Source organism: Hyposmocoma kahamanoa, unplaced genomic scaffold (genome assembly GCF_003589595.1).
Source record: "Hyposmocoma kahamanoa isolate Upper Pololo Valley unplaced genomic scaffold, ASM358959v1 92, whole genome shotgun sequence".
In the NCBI taxonomy this organism is placed as follows: domain Eukaryota; kingdom Metazoa; phylum Arthropoda; class Insecta; order Lepidoptera; family Cosmopterigidae; genus Hyposmocoma; species Hyposmocoma kahamanoa.
In genome coordinates, this window is record NW_020654748.1 from 6,180,594 (window position 1) to 6,201,801 (window position 21,208).

Here is a 21,208-nt window from a genome sequence, read left to right on the forward strand (position 1 = left end):
TTCGCTCGGCTTTTACAGCTACCAGCGACTTTTCATAAAGTTTATCCTTCTTCTATTTTGAAAAAAAATTGTATAGAATAGTATAAATACTAAAAAATAGTTGCTATATTTATTTATTGAATATCATGACGGTAATTTAATTTTTGTGAAAAGACTCCACTAGTTTGTTATATTGTATTATTATTGGTATAAAAACCGAAGAACACAATTCCTTCAATTTTATTGAACTCGAACCAGCGTCTTTTTGCTAAATCGAGCTACCGTTTTTAAATAATTGAACCGCAGACCTAGGCCGAGCGATGGCGAATCCAAGGAATTTTTTCCTTTTTTTGTAAAGATATGAAATGAGGTTCATTAGCATTGAATAGGTTTTTTTACAGGATAGTAGTTATTACATTAAAGTTCTTCTATTCAGCCATTACATAAAAGCATGCAAAATTTAATCTTCTAAGTAGATATAAACTATAATATCCTTTTTTAATTAAGTACCTATGCAGTTCAGTTGCTTTCCATTTAAATGTCAGATTTTTTATTTCAATTTCTTTTAATTTTCATACACTCGTAAAAAGTGAAGTAACCTAAAATTTAGTTTTAGGTACAATTTCAACGACAAATCTGTTTGGGTTTCTTTTTGAGTGTAGATTAATTTCTATTAATTTTTAAATAATTGTAAATGCAGTTTGTATTAATAACAATGATAAATGTAATTACGTATTGAGTGATTACCTCGGACAAGTTTGAAGATTTCGCTAGCCTCGACTTGGCAGCCATTCTTCTTCTGGATGATTGCTACGGGCGTCTCCGTTGTCTCTTTATCGGGAATGCCCACTACACACACCTCGGCCACAGCTGGGTGTTGCTTGATCACATCTTCCAATTGCAGTGGAGAAATCTACTTAAACAAACAAGATAAATTATTAGAGATATTGAATGGAAACTAAAAATTTAATAAAAATTTTAAATTTTAATTTTAATTTTTTATTTTAAATTTTTTTTTTTTTTATTGAAATTTTTAAATATCTTTACTCAAAGTTTGTAGATAAAACGTACGTGTAAACGCAATAGATTCTCAGATAGGGCGTGCCCTATGAGTATATAAAAGTTGAGAAGTTATGCATTTAGGAGTGTAACTTTATGCTTTTTTTACTTATGTATTTGCAAATGCGCCGTGACCTTTTTATATTTGCTCTTGACCACTACCTAGCCCTGGAGCAATGATATAGTCTACGATGGAACGGGCTCGCCCAGAAGATGCCTATTCAGTTTTGGCCGTATTTGGCGTATACAACACATGGAAAGTTAAGTAACTTGTAGTTTATTTACGAATGCTCCGTGTCAATTTCTTTCTTCTAATTTTAATACGGGTGACGTTTGTTGATAACCATAGCCAAGGACTTGATTGAGATATGTCCAAAACATAACAATTGAATGGGCAATAATATCGCACCCTTGTTGGCGTAAAGAGTAATAAGGCCAGATACGCAATAGAACAGGTCATTATTATTATTGAGAATGAGATATTGTACATGCTGATAACGTTTTGACACTTTTGGTGCTACTTTTATAGATCTAAAGATTACTGTTTAGCTTAGTTTAATCACTGTAAGTCTATGCATGTTGTCATATTGCGCACCCTCAGTGTAATAAAGCCACGTCCGTATAATGACATTTTATCCGGAGAGATCTTTAAAGGTTCTAGAGTCACAAAATTTTACATAGCTATACAAAATTTATATAATTATTAAATACATTTGTTTTATGTAATTCGTATTATTTTTATGACCTTTATTTTATAAAAGCACTTTTGACGTATGACGTTGAAATAAATACTTTATTTATGTAAATATGACAATGAGTGGCATGGAAATGGAAATGGCAACCTTGGCGTAAGAAAGCCACGTTTCCAAAAATTACAACTTTTGAAGAGAGAGAGGTTTAAAGGTTCTATGAACAAAATTAGTATATAAGTTTTTTATGCTTAAATAGGACTTATAAAATTTTACATATACATAATTATTTCATATAAGTAGTTCCTATTGTTATGACTTTCATATATGTGGCACTATTATAATACGATATTATTATTTCGCCTGTGGTTTCTCATCTGTATCATTTACTGCTGAACAAGCAGCAAATTAAACAGATGTGAAAACAGTAGTCAAAAGTAACAACCAATTTTAAGTCGACCTAATTACGAAGTCCGATAAATTAATTTAAACGGAAATTAAGACACTTTGGATTGTTTCTAGAATTCCCAAATATTTATTAAGAATAATTAATAAAAATAGCATTTACGAGCAAGGTAGATTACTTTATCATTCATTCTTAAGTAAAAAATTACAAAAAGGATGTCTAAGCTTAAGGTACTCGATACTGAAGTTTTAATTTTTTACATCAACCTGCTGAAAATTTCATAAAATTACAAGAAATTTCAGCTATTTTAACATAAAGATGTTCAGTAGATAACATATAAAAGCTAGGGAAAGAAGAACAATTGTGAAAACAACATCAGAAGTACAATATTACAAAAACGTCCATTTTGTACAGGATGTAGTAGAACAATTAACGTCCACGCTGTCTAAATTGCTGCTGCGTTTGTTTTCTTATTTACAAAAACCCAAAGAAGTGTGATTTTGGAGGACGTATACCATCTCATCTATATTTTAAGTATATAAACATGTATAACAACTAAAGGTATACCCCAAAGATTTCATTTCTTGCATAATTTTTGTTATCGAAAAAGAAATTTCTTCTACGTTGAAATCAAGTCAGGCTTAAAAGTATTTTCATATCTTTATTAATACAAACATCGAACACTCAGAAAAAATTCCTTCGATTCGGCCGGATTCGAACCGACGTCTTCTAGCTTACCGTGCCAGACGCTATACCAACTAAGCCACGGATATTTTCATATCGTTTGAGATATTTTGCAATAGGTGAAGTTTATTAATTTGGTACATCATCCCCATATTAACTAGAGATAAAGGTGATCTTTAAGTAGCTGAAAAGAATCCCGATTAAATTAGCGAAAAAATAAAAAGCCGATTAAAAAAACGTGGTAGCCCAATAGTTTGAGCTACCGCCTCTCACACACAGGTGGTTTCGAATTCGGGCAGAGCCTGAAAGGAGACCCGTACTCAGCAGTCGGACGTATAAATGGGTTGATGATTATGATTAAATTAGCCTTCTTAATATTCTTATTCTTAGTATTAGCCTTCAAATTAAAATAATTGCTTTGAGATTAGTTCATTTATTTGGAAGCTGTGATGCCTCTAACAGACAGACAGTTACACAGAAAAAAGCTTCAAATTTATATCTCCTATTTTCTTTTTGCGGCGGGAATTAAAAAGACAAAAATAACTTTTCTTTACCGTAGTACCATCAGACAGTTCCATTAATGGTGCTAAGGTATTTTTTTTTGCCATTGTCCCATTAATGATACCGCAGATTTTTTTGCCGTTGTTCCATTCATTGTACTACGGCAAAACAACTTTTCCCTAGTACCATTACAAATACAAATATACCTAGTACATACGTACATTTTTAATACCTCTCTTTCTTCCTGGCAGTTTTCTATTTTCTTCCATTAAAAAAATGTAAAACTGGCTATTGAACACACTGGTTCATAAGAGACGGACTTTGTTTGACGGACGATGTGTACGCCGAATTTCGGGTAATATTCATTGCTAATCTACGGGTGAAATGTAGCAGTTTCATAATACTTTCAAGCTGAAATACCATAACACGACATACCTTTGTACTAATATCATAGGTAGAAAGGGCTTACACTCCTCCGAAATCATTTTTATTTCCGTTTTTATGACTGTGGTAAAGACGCGCTGCAATAAATTGCCCAAAGGGAGCGTCTACATTGATTATTCTACCACATTCTCTACAAAAAGAACAATGCTAGTTCTGATTTCGTTTTCATAAAATGATTACTCCAGATTGTACAGACGGAGAATAGGTTATTTATTATTGTTATTATTACCTTTGGATATTACGTTGATATTTAAACATTAACTAAAAATAGGCTAATGTCCTCTTTCCTTCAATGTTCTCTTTACTATTGTTAAAAAATATTTATTGGACTTCAATAACACAAGAATAATCAAATTATCGTAACAAATAGTAATAATAAATTTATTTCTCTCTATTTTTGGTCACTAATTAATTTGTTACAAAAACAGTTTTATTTAACAACGGGTAAAATCTGTAGGAGACTGGAACTAAATTAGATCAAGAGCTATATATCTTAGGCTTCCAGGCTCCATAACTTGAACGTATTGCTATTAAGTTTACAAATTTGACAGAGATTTAACTGCCTCTGTGGCCGAACGGTTACCATGCCGGACTGCCACGCAGAGGCCCAGGTTCGATTCCCGGGCCGGGAGAAATGTTTGTATGGCTTACATTTATTTCTCTCGTGAGTTTGGGTGTAATTTATGGTTGTCTATGTGTGTGTCCATGGCACCCGCGACACAGGGTTTCCCTAGTGCGGGTCTATGTTGAGTGTGTGTGTTATTATTATTATTATTATTAAAAAAAGAGATGTTAATTATAAATATTATAAACTATTTTATAAAGAAGCAACACAGAAAAAGTGTATAAAACATTCGTGTATGTATGTATACGTGTAGGTGTATATGTGTATTTATGTAGCTGCGTGCGCATGTAAATAAAAATAAAAATTACAAAAAAAACTAGGAGATAAGAAACAATCCGTTTGTTTTTTTTTTTTTGTTAAACGATAGATTGAATATGCTTACCCAAAATCCACAGTATTTAATTAGAAGTCGTTTTCTTTCCACAAAGTGGTAATAGTTGTCTTCGGTTTTGTAGAATATGTCGCCAGTCATGATCCATCCATCGTCATTTATGATTTTTCGGGTTTCCTCGGGGTTATTGAAATATCCCTTGAATGAAATAAGATAATTTTGATCTTTCACTACATCAAATCGCATTATGTTTTAATTCAAATCCAAACAGACTCATCTATAACTTTATAATAAGTTTATGAAGTATGTTTACAGAGTGTAATCTCAAAAATATTATCAAATGCACTTTTCGTACTGTTTTCCTTATATCTTCTGATTGTAGATTTCTCTGGTCATAAATCGTCCGGGCATCACTCACACACTAACGTCCTATGTATTATTACCGCAAAGTAGCACTGCTATGTTCTAGATTGTTTACAGGCATAAAAGACTTAAAATTATATGTCCCGCAACCAGCTGTGTAATTGCCATGTCAAAGACACACTTTACATCTGGTGAATCACCTGACTGTTCACCGATCTGAATACCGTTAAAAGCTAACAATGGATTTGCCGCAAGCAGTAATTTTCTTGTAGCGCAATTGACTGTAACTATAAGTGCTCATTGGGTAGTGCAAATAAACCTGTGCCGTAGCTTTGACTTTTGTTTAGCTGTCTATAAATCCTAAAAAAATGTAATCTTACTTTAAAGAATGCGTCTCCTTTAAGCCAAAGCTCTCCATCCTCATTAGGTTTCGTTACAGTACTGCCGTCTTCTGCGACGAGCTAAAATAAGAAAAAATATTTTCCATTAAAAACTTTTGAACAGACGGCCATTTTAGTTTTTTTATGTGCTATGTTCCTTGAGCGTAAGTTATTGTAAATAGTCAGTAAAGTTAGTGTTGTGGAAACGACACAATGACACTAAGGATTTTTAACCTGTAACCGCTTCACTTCTCATTTCTGTCAAAAAATGTTAGAAGATGAAAAAAAAAACACTTTTGTTACGATACGATTCTAGGAGATTCTAGTCTTCTAGAGTCGTATTACAAAAGTATTGATAGAAATGAGAACTTTTTTACTTCAATATAACACAATTCGTTGATGAAGATTTGTGTGGGAAGTTGAAAATTATCAACTTGAATATATAAAAAGAGTATAATGATTTGAAACATATTACTTATATTACTAGACAAAAGAAAAAAAAAAGAAAGTTAAAAGGTAAGTTTATGATACAACGTATTTATTGAGATTTTTTGGAAAATAGCTTCACTAATTTTGTTATGATTATGAACACAAAGGTGGAACTTGAACCCGCATCCATGCTGCACCACCGAAGTATTGCTTTAACCATCTGAGCCACGGGTCCAGTTACCGAGTCGAAATTCTCCTATGTTTCTTTTTATCACATCAAGTGACGGGACGAACAAGTCGTGTGCTTGACGATAAGCTACACGTCTGTTACAGCGCCACTCTGATATTTAAATTGCAAAGATCAGATGGGCACTACCACTGCGCCCATCACCCTGAGACCTAAGTTGAAAACTCCCATGTGCCTGGAATTTCACCAGCACCCTTACCCTTCAAAACCGGAACACAGTAATGTTGACATTACTGCTTGGCGGCAGAAATAGGTAAGGTGGCAGTACTTACCACCCTTTCACCCTGGACGAACTTTTCACAAGGAGCTATATTGTTACTAATGTGTCTTTGTACTAACTTTTGGTATTCGTCACCGCTAGCGACATCTAGTGAGAGATTTTTGAATAATCTTCTCCCCGTAGCCGATACCTTTACAGGTATCACAACTGACACAGATCTCAGAGAATCTTTAATAGTTTTAAAAAATAATGCATGGACCGAGTAGGCGCTTTATTTATTTGTTGTAATTCACATGTAGGTATCTTTAATCATTCTATGTAGGTACACCAACGTTATGAATTCTGAAAAGCGTTGCTGTGTCTGAAGACAGAGACGAATAGTAGGTTTAATCTGACTATTATTAATCTATTAATTTTACAAGAACTAATCATTAAAATATTCTTCTAATCACAAAATAAAACATTTTATTAGCAGAAATTGCTTTAGGACTTTATTTATTGTCACATTGTTTATTTTTCAGTCGATTGTTTTATTTACTATAAACTTTAATTGCCAAACTTCCGGCAGGCAGCAGGCTGGCAGTTACTTGCTACGGAGCTACTACGTGGAATGGAAAGGTCACAGACCTAATATTTTTTTACTTCCGTGGGAAAACTATACACTCTGTAGCAACCAAAAGGACTTTGCTATTTTGCCTAAGCGACAGCAAGGTTAAAATAGGAAAATTATATTGATTGCTGAACTACAGCTTATTTTACTCCGCTATATTAGGTAGGTTTGTCATTTTATACATAGGGTCAACATATTGAGCACCTTGCAACGGGATCCAACTTAGCCCTAGTATTTAAATTCTGGCTGTTTCGTAAGGTACAAGAATGAACATAATGTAGATATGTATGATTGTAAGCGGTATCATAATTCTAGCATATAATGGACTGCTGTACGACAAATTATACTTAAGTTTAAAATACAACTTTATGCCACTTACGACAAGACGGCCCAAAGTTCAAAGTGTTAAGTTGTTGACTGTACATACTTAAATAATTAAATTTCGCGATATAATTTAAGAAGTTATACATGAGCGAAGTTTACAGAGATTACGTTTTATGTATTCTACCGTCTCTAGTAAATAAGATGCAGTTGTATATAACGTATATATAATGGCTTGAAGAATTCCAATTTATTATTTTCTTTTTACAAACACAAAAATAAAATACAGTTTAATTACAAGATAAGCCTCGAAAATTTACATAGCATTTTAGTTTGATGACATAAGGCATTTTCCTTTGAAGAAACGTCGCCCATATAATTAAAACCTGTGTTCTGCAGAAACGTTCTGTCATGGCAATAACCTTGGTCCCAATATGACTCCAAGATAAAAGTTAGAAATACGTAAGTACCTATTTTATTTATTTTTAGTCCCATATCTTTCTACATAAATTTTGTTTATAGTGACTCTAACTATTAACCTCTTGGTTATACGGGAAGGGAACTATAACCTGTGCAAGCAAGACCGCAAGCAGGGGTCTTCACAGTCAGGTCCTGACCCCAGATCAGCCAGTTTGCACTGACTTCAACCGGTTCTTAAAAGGCTAGTTAGTGCCTTGAGTGAGCTGCCCAGGGTGCACGTACAGCACCTTCCATATTTTCCAGATAGAGGTACTGGAGCGGTAGGCACGTTCACTTCCCGTTGCATACTGCACAATTAACGGTTGCCACCGATAAGCCGTCGACTCTAAAGTCTACCACCAAATCTCTTTGGGGGCGGAGCCGTAGGCAACCACCGGCGTGATAGTACATTTAAGAATTTTTTTGTAGCAGTAGAGCTCCCTGTGAGAGTATTCGTCCCGGGAAGTTTTTTTAATAACACCAAGTGACGGGACGAACAACAGCAGCAGTATCACTCAGGGCTTTAAATCCCAAAGATTTTAGGGGCACTGCCATTGCACCCGTCACCCTGAGACATAAGTTGACAAGTCCCATGTGCCTGTAATTTCACCATCCCTTCAAAATCGGAACACAGTAATGCTGCCATTATTGTTTGGCGGCAGAAATAGGTAAGGTGGCAGAACTTCCCTAGATCAGCTCTTTCACAACGAGCTCTATTGCTACTAAAATGAAGTAATGTCATTATACCGATCTCTGCTGCTAAGCTTTAATGTGTGCGTCCACAAATGTAATGGTGCTAGTGAAATTACAGGCACATGGAACTTATCAACGTCATGTCAGACCTTTACGGTTTAGAGTTTCTATAGAGACATCACAAAAAAATTTATTAAAGAACATAGCAATCTATTCATAAATAATAAGGGATGGACCTAATTATTAATACAAGGAAAGAAAAATAAAATGGATGTTCCTGGTAGTCATCTCAACAAGTCACAAATTATTTATTCAAAAAGTTCATTAAAATTCCGATTGGTATTAACCATTTGTAATTTACAAATTTTAAAACTAGTGTCAAAGAAAATCTTTCTGCAAAGGCACACAGTTTTTGCTTATTTGGAGGACAAAAATCCAGGGGAATTTATTGCAAATGATAAATGTTTATTTACAAATAAGCAGTATTAATTTCTTTTTATTCAATTCGACGATTATAAATGTAATTTGTATATAAAGTAAACACATTTATATTTATATTATACTTTTACATATAGTTTCCCCGTATCTAGCTAAATAAATTATAATATGCTCAAAGTAATATAAACGTTCTGAGAATCACATTAATATAAAGGTAAATAATCAAATATAGCCAAATTACCCGACCGTATCGTAATACCGGAACAATGGAATTCAAGTCAAATAATCTCTATTTCATTGGTAAGCAAATTACACTTGAAGTCGTCATACTGATTACTGCTATGATTATTATTTTTTTAATTACTTTGAATCGCTATTACAACAAGGATGTGACGTAACGAAAAAAATGATTACTCTACTGCTCATTTGTAAGGCAGATTCCCCTGAAAAGAATGAGCAAGAAACTCTAGGGGTAGCTCTTTGTAAAGACACATTTGAATACATTCATCTAAACATCTTAGATCGGGACTTCCTGCAAGAGAATTCACACAGAACACCCAGGCCAGTACCAATTTAGAAACGTCCACTTCCCAAATTGGTCCTACCGGGAAATGCCCACAGTGCAAACCGATGAGCAACCGAGGTCGTTAGATATAGTAGTTCCATGGTATAAAATAATAATGTGACAACTCTGTGCTGCGAGAGAAGTATAAAAATTGACTCGCCGAACAAGTTGCACTATGTGTCTTTTTTTGTGCGCTAAGTGACACTAAGTCATACATATGAATGCACATAAGTTTACATATTAGACGATGTAAAATAATTCTCGATGGTTACTATACTATATATATACTATATACTGCATACTTACTCTATACTGGAATTTGTCCATCGGCTTGCCAGTGGAACCGAAAGGCGTGGTTCTGTTGTATTCAAATACAGGCACAAGTAGTTCAGTCATTCCATACACCAAGTATAAATAGGCACCGCATTTTGCCTGTAAAAGAAATACATTTTGTTATAATTCCTAAATTTTCTGCTATTTTTCTTCAAACTTTCCGTTACGTCACATCCTTGTTGTAATAGCGATTCAAAGTAATTAAAATGAAACCAATGATTATTATCATAGGTTTAATTTTATTTGTTGTATGGAAAAGCTGAAACTTTCTAGTTGTCCATGTAAGAAATAAAATTAGAGTTATGATTTCATATTACTTTATAATACCATGGGTACGATATTTTTGCTCCAATGTATATCAACGCTGTTCAGGATAAAGATTAAGACTTTTTGTGAAAAACTTGTTTAAGTAAAAATCGGAGTGAACAGGTTTCAGTTAACATTTTTTATGTTGCGTTTCGGTACACACCAATAACGTAATCCGCATACTAGATACATTGATGGATGATTTATGACTGGGGGGAAATTATGAGTTATAATATAACCAATAATAAACCAATAATAAATACCATTACAGGTAAAGGTAGAATCTAAAATCGTTACAACCAGGTTAATCAGTTTTACATGTCCAAAAAGCCACGGCTGACAATAGAACCTTTAAAGAACCCGAAACGTTGGAACTTTGAATGTTTAAAAAACTAAATATGCGCGACCATAGTATAATAAAACAAGTATGGTAACTTCGTAGAAACGTAGCAGCGCAGTTTGTATGTGTACGCATTTCGCATAATCTCGCAATGCATTTGCGTTGCATTGCGCTGGTCGTCACATGCGCCTCTGATTTTTTTTGTACGTAATAGGCAGATGACTTTATTCCACCTGATGTAAAATAGAAAATGGAATCCAAACGTGAAGGAATAAGGTTGATACAATCACTGCCCTAGCCACCTCCACCCTGAATGCCTACAAGATGCCTCTTCACGCCTCGTTTTTAGACCCCCATGCCATAAGACGGAGGAAATACGTGCACTGGAAGTGAGTTCCATTTGTGCGACAGAGGACGGTGCCCACAAACCTTTTAGTTTATTATGCGAATGTGTGCACACATACAAGGCGCGCTGCTAGCATTGTGTGGGTTACCATGCTGGTCATATTATACTATAACGCGACTTTGTGCGGGAAAAATATAGTTTCATTTACAATGGGATGCAAATGCGAAAAACTAAAAACTCGATTCACACATATCTATAATTTGTTTTTTTAAGAAGAGTAAACAATGCTTAAACTTACACTGAATTGATCAAACAAAGGCTTTTCAATGGAGCTGCCACCGATAGCGATGTACTTAAAGCTGCTTAAGTCACACAAGTCCCCGGCGGCACGCAGGAACTGGCCCAAAAGATATGGCGTCCATGCGCAAGCCTTGGGCTAAAATATTTTAAAAATATATATAGTGTAACTGTATAAAATACACTGACTATATAAATATATATAGTCACTGTATTTTTAGATGGAAATTCAAATGTCGTGTATTCTCAGGTCGTTTGTTCAATATAAATAGTTCGTATTGTATATTATAGATAAGACTCCAAATTACATTATTATTGTTATAAAGTTCGAACAACAAAAAGAAAATTCAAAAATTTTTCGGAAGATTTTGTCTTTGCGTTGTTCAATCTTTGTATAAATAATAATAACAAAACAGTAAATTTTCACAAACTAATAAATTTATATTATGATAGTAAAAACATCGTGATATTAAATAATTAATTTATTTTATATGCAATACAATAAAAAGATAGGATATACAAATTAATAATAATACAAAGATATCAAATCGGTACTTCGTTGAGATTCTGCCATAGATCGTGATGTTTCTTAAGTATATATTTTATGGTATGCAGAAAACTATTGACATTTAATTCGTACCTAAACAACCTTCTGAATAATTTTGTACGGGTATCTCTTTTTTAAAATGATTTAAATTATACACAATAGAAGAGTAGTATTTTTAAAACAATCGGGTTATGAATAAATTTTCAAACAGTAACATGCCATATTTTACACCTTATGGGTGAAGTAATTTAAGTAAAACTATAATTCATATCTCATTCATTATTAACGTCATTATGAATTATCAATTAGGATGTTTTGATCCTCTAATCTTTTCATATTTAATCATTATTAAATTTTGAGTCGTATTTTATCAGAAACATATATATATACCTTGTATTTGTTAATGACGTGGATAAGAAGCTGAGGTGTGATAGGTACTGATAGTTGAACACGTGTGAAGTTCATCAAACACGTACTAGAAAAGATTATCAGGGATGACATCCATTGAATGGTCGCCATAGCCAACGCATAATCCATATCATCCGTGAACTGTACCCTGAAAAATAGGAGCTCGGTTTATTTCGCATTTAATTTTTTATTTAAAAATGTCAACCATCGGACCAAACATAAAAAAAACCAATAGATTAGGTAATACCAAAAAAATAAAAATTTCATATGTGATACATGTGCTACAGCAATAACAATAAAAAAACATATAAATAAATTACAAGGACAGCCATTAAAGTTTAAAATTATTACTAGTTATTACTTAAGGTTGGTTATTATTTGGTGTATACTCCGCATGTTAGCTTGGTGCAGCAAGCGAACAACTAGCTAGCTACAACAGGCGAAGATTTATAAAATAAAGCATCACCTATATAAAAGCCAACCTCTTGATGGTGTAACTTCTTCCACTAGCCACTAACCACACTAGCCAGCTCTTTATTTTGTCTTCTACTTTCTCCTCAATTACATATAGCATAAACATACTCAATATACATATATAATAAACATATATAAATTATATATATAATTTTTAATTGGAAATTTGTAATGCCACCCGGAAGGAAAGTACCTACTCTAAATACCCGAGATAGAAATTTTCACTTAAAGGAAACATTCCTTTATTTTTTAAAAGAAATAAAACTGCATTCATAGATTTTCGAAAATTTCTAGCAACACGCGGGAATCGAACCCGCTTTAATCTGAAAAAAATGTACCCTGCACGTTTATTGCATCGATCGATAGGGCTAATTATAAAAATAAAATCTCTGTCACGAAATTGGTTAATTAAATGACAAAAACAACCATGAAATCTTAACGTATTTTAATAAAACGAAAAAAATGGTAATCTAACTAATTAGCTGCTCGAAATGAGCTCCATTTTCTTGGATACACAAATTTAATCTTTTAACGAATTCATTTTGAGTAACTTTTAATAACGTGTTGTGTTGAATTGTATTACAAATCGTATTCTGAACCTCAGCCTTCAACTCGTTTACACTCGCATAGGATTTAAGGTAAATTTGATTTTTAACATATCCCCACAAAAAAAATCTAAAGGGGTGAGATCTGGTGATCTCGCAGACCATTTGATTGTGCCGTTTGTACCAATCCAGGTATTAAAATGGTTACTAATGTAGCCAGTAGTGACTCTGCTGTTATGGGCTGGAGCGCCATCTTGCTGCAGAATTATTCGATTTCGCTCTTCCTCGGATAAAACATTTAACTCATTTCTTAAGAGATCCAGTATTTCAAGATACTTGACAGTGTTCAAATGACCTTCGTACACGTGGACTAACACAACCATATTTCTCATAATTCGGCGCCAAACGTTGAAAGAGAATTTTACTTGATTGTTAGTTTCATGAACACGAACAGGATTCACTCGAGACCAATAATGGTTATTGCGGCGGTTGTACACGCCGTTATTACTGAAGTTGGTTTCGTCAGACCATACAATGTTACTCAAAAAATTTGGGTTACGGCCCACTTCTCTTATCATGTTTTGACAAAATTGAAGTCGTCTCTCACAATCCCCAGGATGCAATTTTTGCACCAACCGGCCGTCACGATTACATTTATAGGTACTTATACTTTTTAAGCACTTAGAGTACGCGAGTGTGGTTCGTTCCAATATCTTGTGCAGCATCTCTTCATGAAGCCTTTGGAAATGCTTCGAAGTAAGTTAAAACATTAAGATCGAATTCGGAATAGTTCTGTTGAGGAGTTTGCCGCCGCTTTTCGTAGCTACCCGTATTTTTTTATTTATTTACCATTTTTTTCAGAACGAATCGAGTTGGTGCTTGTCGATCCCGATATCTCTCTTCATACCACCGCAGAGTTAAATTCACATTTTTGTTATTTAAAAAATACACTTCCATGAAATCAAATTGTTCTTAATGAACTTTTTACGATGAGACAAATATGAAATTTATTTATTTATAGGAAAACTATCAGTACTTCGAAAGGATATGTAAAAACAATCCAATGGAAATAACAAAAGACAATCCATTTTCAAATGAAACATTCCATATTTAAATTACCTCATGCCACTGACCAAAGAGTCTGCATTACAAACATGTGCAAATTGCAATCTTCTTATCTAAATAGTACTTCGTCACTTTAATGCATTGACTTACAATTACAATTATTTGTAAGTCAATGCTTTAATGGATAAATTACGTCAACGTAGTTAACAAGTAATCTGATGGACCTTTGAGTAAAAGTGCTTTAATTTGACCCATTGAATTCATAACTCCAGATTTCATGGTTTGTAAGAGAGATTTCATCCTCATAATTGACCCTATCGATTGATTTAATAAAAGTATAGGGTGCATTTTTTTAAAGATTTTAGCGGGTTCGATTACCGCGTGTGGCTAGCAATTTTCGAAAATCTTTGAATACAGTATTGTTTCTTTTTAAAAAAAAAGGAATGTTTCCTTTAAGTAAAAATTTCTATCTCCAGTATTTAACGTACTTCCCTTCCAAGTGGCATTACAAATTTCCACCCTGTACCCACAACAACATTATGCCGCGTCTTGATCAACAAAAAGATACATGCACAAAATTTTGTCTGGTCTGAACTTGGAACGAGAGCGCATATCAAAGACAAATATACCGTGAAGGGCGAAGGAATTACAACAAATAATATGTGATAGTTATATGTACAAATAAAGTTCCAACAATACAATTCAAGTTTTCACAAGTTCCTGGTAAAACTGTGAAAAAAAATTCGTCTCTATTTGATATAGTTTAATATACTAACTCAAATGTATGTTTGTGAATGCCGACAGATAATCTGTCCACCTTTTTGCAGGAGTTTTAACCGACAGGTTTTCTATACCAGCGATTCCGAGGTCGGTTACCAGATACCATATTGAGCCACACGTGACCAGCAAAATAAAAAAAATAATAAATAAATAGATTTCTTCGTGTAAATTTGTTGTTGTTAATTAAAAAAAAAAAATCATATCATATACTTCCATTCTTCAGGTACGTATTATATTACGTATATAGTACGGGTCATAGTGATCCAATTTAAATGAATAAATAAAATAAAATATATTATTTATAGCAATCGAACATACCACCAACAGCACAAGCCGCTGAGTAATGTGTCAAAGGGTATCACGGCCACTTTTGGAAGACCTGTAGTTCCACTTGTCAACATAAGCCACGCTATAGTTTTAGAATGGTCAAAGTCAGGAAGGCTGAAATAAGGAAGAAGATACCTGTAAGTTTTTACTAACTCTACTGCTACTTAGGAATGAAACTATTTTTCCGGATTTAAATCGCGTATATTTGTTTTTTCAAACAAACCGACGTTTCGGGCCCTTTACAGGTCCCATGGTCACGGTTGACTGTCAACCGTGACCATGTAGCAGCATATTACCATATTATTCAGTGGGAAGAGCGCAGTGACCTTACCTTTTCCAATGAATAAAAGTATTCGTTTGTAATACTACTGTTGATGTACCTTATCTATAAAATAAAATAAATAAATAAGCAAATAGTTGTTTACTGATTAACTCTTACCAAAATTGTTCTTCAGTGCCGTTGTGTTTTTTAACAAATGCTTCTAAGTCGTTTTCTTTGTCATCGAATACTACAATGGGTGTTTCTAAATTGTTCTTTGACAACGCATTTTTCGTATCTTCTACTTTATCCTTAGAACAGAATACCATTTCTGGAGATACATAGTGGAAGAGGGTTTGAAGATCCTCTGGAAAATACACGTTAAGTTTTTTTAATGTCCATCGTATTGTGAAATGCTAAAGATGACTATTAATTTATGCATATTTTTTTACAATATCAAGTGACGGGACGAACAAGACGTACGCCTGATTGTAAGCTACACGCCTGTCCATAACAGTTGCAGTGCCACTCAGCCCTTTAAATTGCAATGATCTGAGGCGCACTGCCACTGCGCCCGTCACCCTGAGACGTAACTTGACAAGTCCCATGTACCTGTAATTTCACCAGCACCCTTGCCCTTCAAAACCGGAACACAGTAATGCTGACATTACGGCTTGGCGGCAGAAATAGATAAGGTGGCAGTACTTCCCTGGAGGAACTCTTTCACAAGGAGCTCTACTGTTACTAAATATTTAATTGACATACCTTATTTCGTACCCTCAGTTAACTACAAACAATATTCTTGATAAATATATCAGTGTAAAACTTCAAAAGATCAGATTTACTATATACGTAAAATTTGTGCACTTATTATAATTAGAGTGCTTTCTTTCATTACGAGCCGTTAGACTCAAATGGCTTTGGTTGATTCCGCATTCCTTGAAAGTAGTGAATCAATCACTTTAGAAAAAATATATAGTATATATATACGGTGTGAAAATAAGATACCTAAAAATTTTCATGACACAAAAAAAAACACAAATTTACCACGAAATTTTACAAGAAAACCGCTGTATCGCTGTATTCAATAGATACTTTACATATCCCAAAGATTTCTTTTTGTATCAACTGATCTGAATAGAACACGTATAGTATATGATATACATTTTTCAAATAACTTTGATTTCGTTTGTAAAAAAATAAACTCTGAAATAAAGCCAGTGTCCTAGCCGCTCGACCCGCGCAATAGAACGGATTCAGTACGAGAAAAACTTTAATTCAAGCTGAGATAGTATCGACTATTAAATGAAAATCATAGTATAGGTGAAATATTATAACTCTTCTATTTATGCATAAAAAAATGTCGAATAATTTTGTTCATAGAATCTTTAATCTCTCCTGAAAAGTAGTCATTTTGACCTTATTATATTATATAAATTGTATACGAAATACATATATATATAATAATATAAAAATATAAATAAAAATAATAATAATTTTATTGTAGTTTATGTGACTGTTACATTGTGAAAGGCATGAAAACTCGAGTGTGGGTTTATGAAACGAGCCGACAGGCGAGTTTTATAAAAACATCACACGAGTGTTTTAATGTCTAATTATGTGCACACTGATCTATACACATATTGTAAGCTATCTATGATGTGTTCAGGAACCGCATGTTACGACTGGCGAAATGATGCCAAATAAAAATTGTTTGCTATTGACATTTCATTTCGAATAAAACTTCACGTCGACTGATATTAGGAAGATTTGGCTTGATGGATTTATTCCGATGCCGTGAAATTAATATTAAAAAAAATTGAGGTCGAATCGAATTGTTTTGTTTTTCAGAGATATGCGTAATTTGAATGTAATGACAAAATCGAATTTGATGTTAATAATAAGTAACAATAACATTTTAACAGATAAGAAATTTGTTCTAACAAAACAGTTTAAGCTGGTCCTAATTTGCGGTTTTTGAACACATCATAGAGGGTTTATGATATGTGTGTAGATAAAAATACTGACAACCTCCCAGGACTATATTATCTAACATCTTATACAGTTTTTTAAATTTTACGTTCATACAAATATAAATAGATTAAAATTATGTTTTATAAAAAGTCTTGGGACAATAGTTGTTGTTTATGATGTTAATAATATAGTTCTGTAAAGTTGCTAGTATTTTAAAAATAACCCGTACCAACCGTGCGAATCGCTTGTAATCAAAGAGAATATTTATTTAGTAGCAGCAGAGCTCCTTGTGAAAGAGTTCGTCCAGGGAAGAACTGCCACCTTAACTATTTCTGCCGCCAAGCAGTCATGTGAGCATTACTGCGTTTCGGTTTTGAAGGGTAAGGGTGCTGGTGAAATTACAGGCACATGGGAGTTGTCAAATTATGTCTCAGAGTGACGGGCCCCTGAGATCTTTTCTTTTGTTTTTTCTTTGACTTTTTTTTCTATTATTACTGTTTTGGATATCTATTTTACAGACAGATCGCACAACGTAATCCACGTGTGCAGCGCAGACCTTTCGCAAACAGACAAATTTGCAATGCATTCGCCAGATCTGTAGGCACCCTAAGGTGGCAGTACTTCACTGGACGATCTCTTTCACGATATCTATTATGTCAACCTCCTTGCTTCAAAGATATTTATAAGAAAAACTCATTTAATATGTCCATTAAAGTGTACAATGATCTGCCAGACCACATAAAACAATTAAGGGGACATGATTTTAAATACTGTTCTGTCGGTTTGGCTAATGAACCACTGTTTCTATACAGTTAGATAATACTTACAATTTAAGTCATTATAACGTAACGAAAATTTGCACACCAGTATGATTACTCATACATGGTTACTGTATGTTAATAATTATTACATATGATAATAACATGAATAATAATATATAATAGGATCTTGTTAAATCTATTCTAACAAATAAATTTTTGATTTTTTACTTTTGAAGACGCGCTACCTGTTTGTTTGGCTCATATCTAGTTTGTACATTTAAGTAAGTAGAAAAAAAATGCAAGAAGATTACGGATACCTTGATCAGTACACTTACCAGCAGTCATAATGGGGTCCACAGCGCACAAAGCATAACCATTAAAGTGGCAGGCGAAGTACGGTATACACAAATCCAAGTGGTTATTACCCATGACGATAATATTATCGTTGACCTTCAATCCGTAATTCCTCATTGCAGTGGCCAATCTCTTTGTACGATTTGCCACAGAGATGTTTGTTTCTTGCTTCTGTGTCACTGCATCAATCTAATAAATAAAATAAAATTTAATATAAAAATATCTAACTGCATTAGTTACGATGCTCTGATCCCAAATTAAGTAATAAAGGCACTTGTGTTATGGAAATCGGAAGCAAAGACGGTATCACAAGCACCTAGACCCGAGACAATGAAGAAAAGTTAATTTTCTACATGAACCCGCCCGGGGATCGAACCCTTGTACCACAGAGATGGCGACGCCATGAAAACGGGTGTGCAAGCCACTAGACCAGTAGTACGTAGTAGTTTAGTAGTAGTAGTAGAGCTCCTTGTGAAAGAGTTCGTCCAGGGAAGTGCTGCCACCTTAGCTAATTCTGCCACCAAGCGTTAATGTCAGCATTACTGTGTTCCGGTTTTGAAGGGTAAGGGTGTTGGTGAAATTACAGGCACATGGGACATGTCAACTTGTGTCTCAGGGTGACGGCCACAGTGGCAATGCCCCTCAGATCTTTGCGATTTCAAGCTCTGAGTGGCACTGCAACTGTTACCGATAGGCGTGTACTTTATCATCAGTCTATATCACGACTTGTTCGTCCCGTCACTTGATGTTATAAAAAAAAGGAAGTCAAACAATATTGTACTACGGTTAGAATTACACCCTGGAAGTAGTATAACCTACGCCTTATTTTGGGCCATTATTGATATTGCTAGTCCTTGGGCTCTATTTTTGATGTTGTTTAACATTACACAGGGGTGTAATCAAAGCAACTTGTTACTAGGCCGACAGACGTGTGTTTTTTTAAATCTAATATAATAACTTTAAAAGAATAGATACAATAATAAATAAATTATCAGTTTCAGATGTGGCAATTACTGTATTCAAGTAAAAATTAAGAGTTATTTTGAAAATCACACCTTTTATAGAATAAGAGCGAGTTCAGAAAAGTACTGCCACCGTACCTATTTCTGCTGCCAAGCAGTAATGTCAGCATTATTGTGTTCCGGTTTTGAAGGGTAAGGGTACAAAAAAGCGAATTTGTGGATTATAATATTTAATGAATGTTTATTTTCTTAATGAAATGATGAAGCTAAGCAGTTTATATTATTATATGGACCTGATTAATTTAAGTATGTGTTTTTTGTTTATATAGGGTTATTTATAAAATACTAAAAACCTGGCAGGACTCAACAAAAACAAACAACAGAAAACAACAACTTCTGTTCCATGATTTCTAATAATTAGTCAGTAGGGCTAGCACGATAGGGCGCAACTAGCGTGAGAGTGACACGAAGCGCGAGATATTGCTATTCTCGCATAAAGATCTCGCGCAAGTCGTAAATAACTCTGAATAAATAAATCTGTGCGGTAACAGAGGAAAGCGCTGGCCTATATAATCAATCCAGTCCAAGGTAGGCGTCGTTGGGGAGGACGTTTACACATTTCAATTATAACTATTTTACTACCAAAAACAGGTCTAAAAAGTGTCAGATAGTACGACAAAAACTTAAAAGTTTAGTTTTGGCCAATTTATTATGTTTTGTAAAAAGGCATGGAAAAAAAGTGGTTGTTTATGGCGTTGGTAACACAGCTCTGGGATGTTATTATTATTTTACAAATACCCTGTAAAATTTGTGAAATTCAAGTTCAAGTCCTTTGATTTATCCATAGACAATGTATTTGTGTTGTTTTGGTGAATAAATATTTGAATTTAAATAAGGGGGTAAACGAGCAGACGAATCACTTAACTCGTTTAGACCGGGAATAAAATTACCATTATTTGTTGTCCGATCGGAAAGATTCTCACGTGGACAACGGTGGTACATCATCGCCCCATCGACCAAAAAATGTGTCGGGGCGGAGTGCGCTACCGGTGGACACGGCGAAATTATGCATTATCTCTTTCTAATCAACCTACAATCTTAAGTAATTTTTTATGCCAGTTCTGATTGTTTTAATACAATTCATCTGAAGTAATTTGCTAGATTTATTCTAGTTTTTCTATTAAGTACATTTCTAGTTCTTTTGTCACGTAAATACTTTTTTAATAGGGCGCAACTAGCTCCTATGTTGCGTGCCCGACTGGGCCCATAATACTGGTCTCACTACATTTGTAACACCTTATTATGTACATTATGGTTTTGCAATACATTATTATTGAATTAATCTTGATTTTTTTTTAATATCTTCCACAATACCAAACTCCTGACATGTATGAAAATTTGACTGTTGCCCAGAGCGAGAACGTTAAATTTAGCACTTTCTCTTGAGGGGGCGTATGTTTTTGTAGTATAACAAAAGTCAAGTGTGTGACCACCGGTGGTACACTACGCCTGATGAACCAGCTGTCCGTGTTCCACCGGCGGCCTGAACTTATTAAGGGGCCATCATCGTAGGCCATTTGCAACACTGAGGCGTTACACCTTCCCGGTCTTTCCGAGACCTGTTTTTGTGACTATGTAAGCATGGTGTAAGAGCACCAAAGTTGGAGTAAACGCAGTAATATAGTAC

At 34.2% G+C, this 21,208-nt stretch overlaps 1 protein-coding gene across 1 annotated transcript in view; it reads right to left on the minus strand.

Moving 5' to 3' along the window:
• Positions 1-21,208, minus strand: part of LOC113236715 (luciferin 4-monooxygenase-like) — a 29,308-nt gene that overhangs the window by 2,751 nt on the left and 5,349 nt on the right. Inside the window, exons 2-10 of the mRNA XM_026472875.1 lie at positions 18,541-18,748; positions 15,651-15,837; positions 15,203-15,325; positions 12,003-12,168; positions 11,067-11,204; positions 9,750-9,875; positions 5,462-5,542; positions 4,770-4,916; positions 727-892 (exon numbers count right to left, since the gene is read on the minus strand). Of these exons, the coding sequence (XP_026328660.1) occupies positions 727-892; positions 4,770-4,916; positions 5,462-5,542; positions 9,750-9,875; positions 11,067-11,204; positions 12,003-12,168; positions 15,203-15,325; positions 15,651-15,837; positions 18,541-18,748 (1,342 nt within the window). The remainder of the gene's footprint in view (positions 1-726; positions 893-4,769; positions 4,917-5,461; positions 5,543-9,749; positions 9,876-11,066; positions 11,205-12,002; positions 12,169-15,202; positions 15,326-15,650; positions 15,838-18,540; positions 18,749-21,208) is intronic.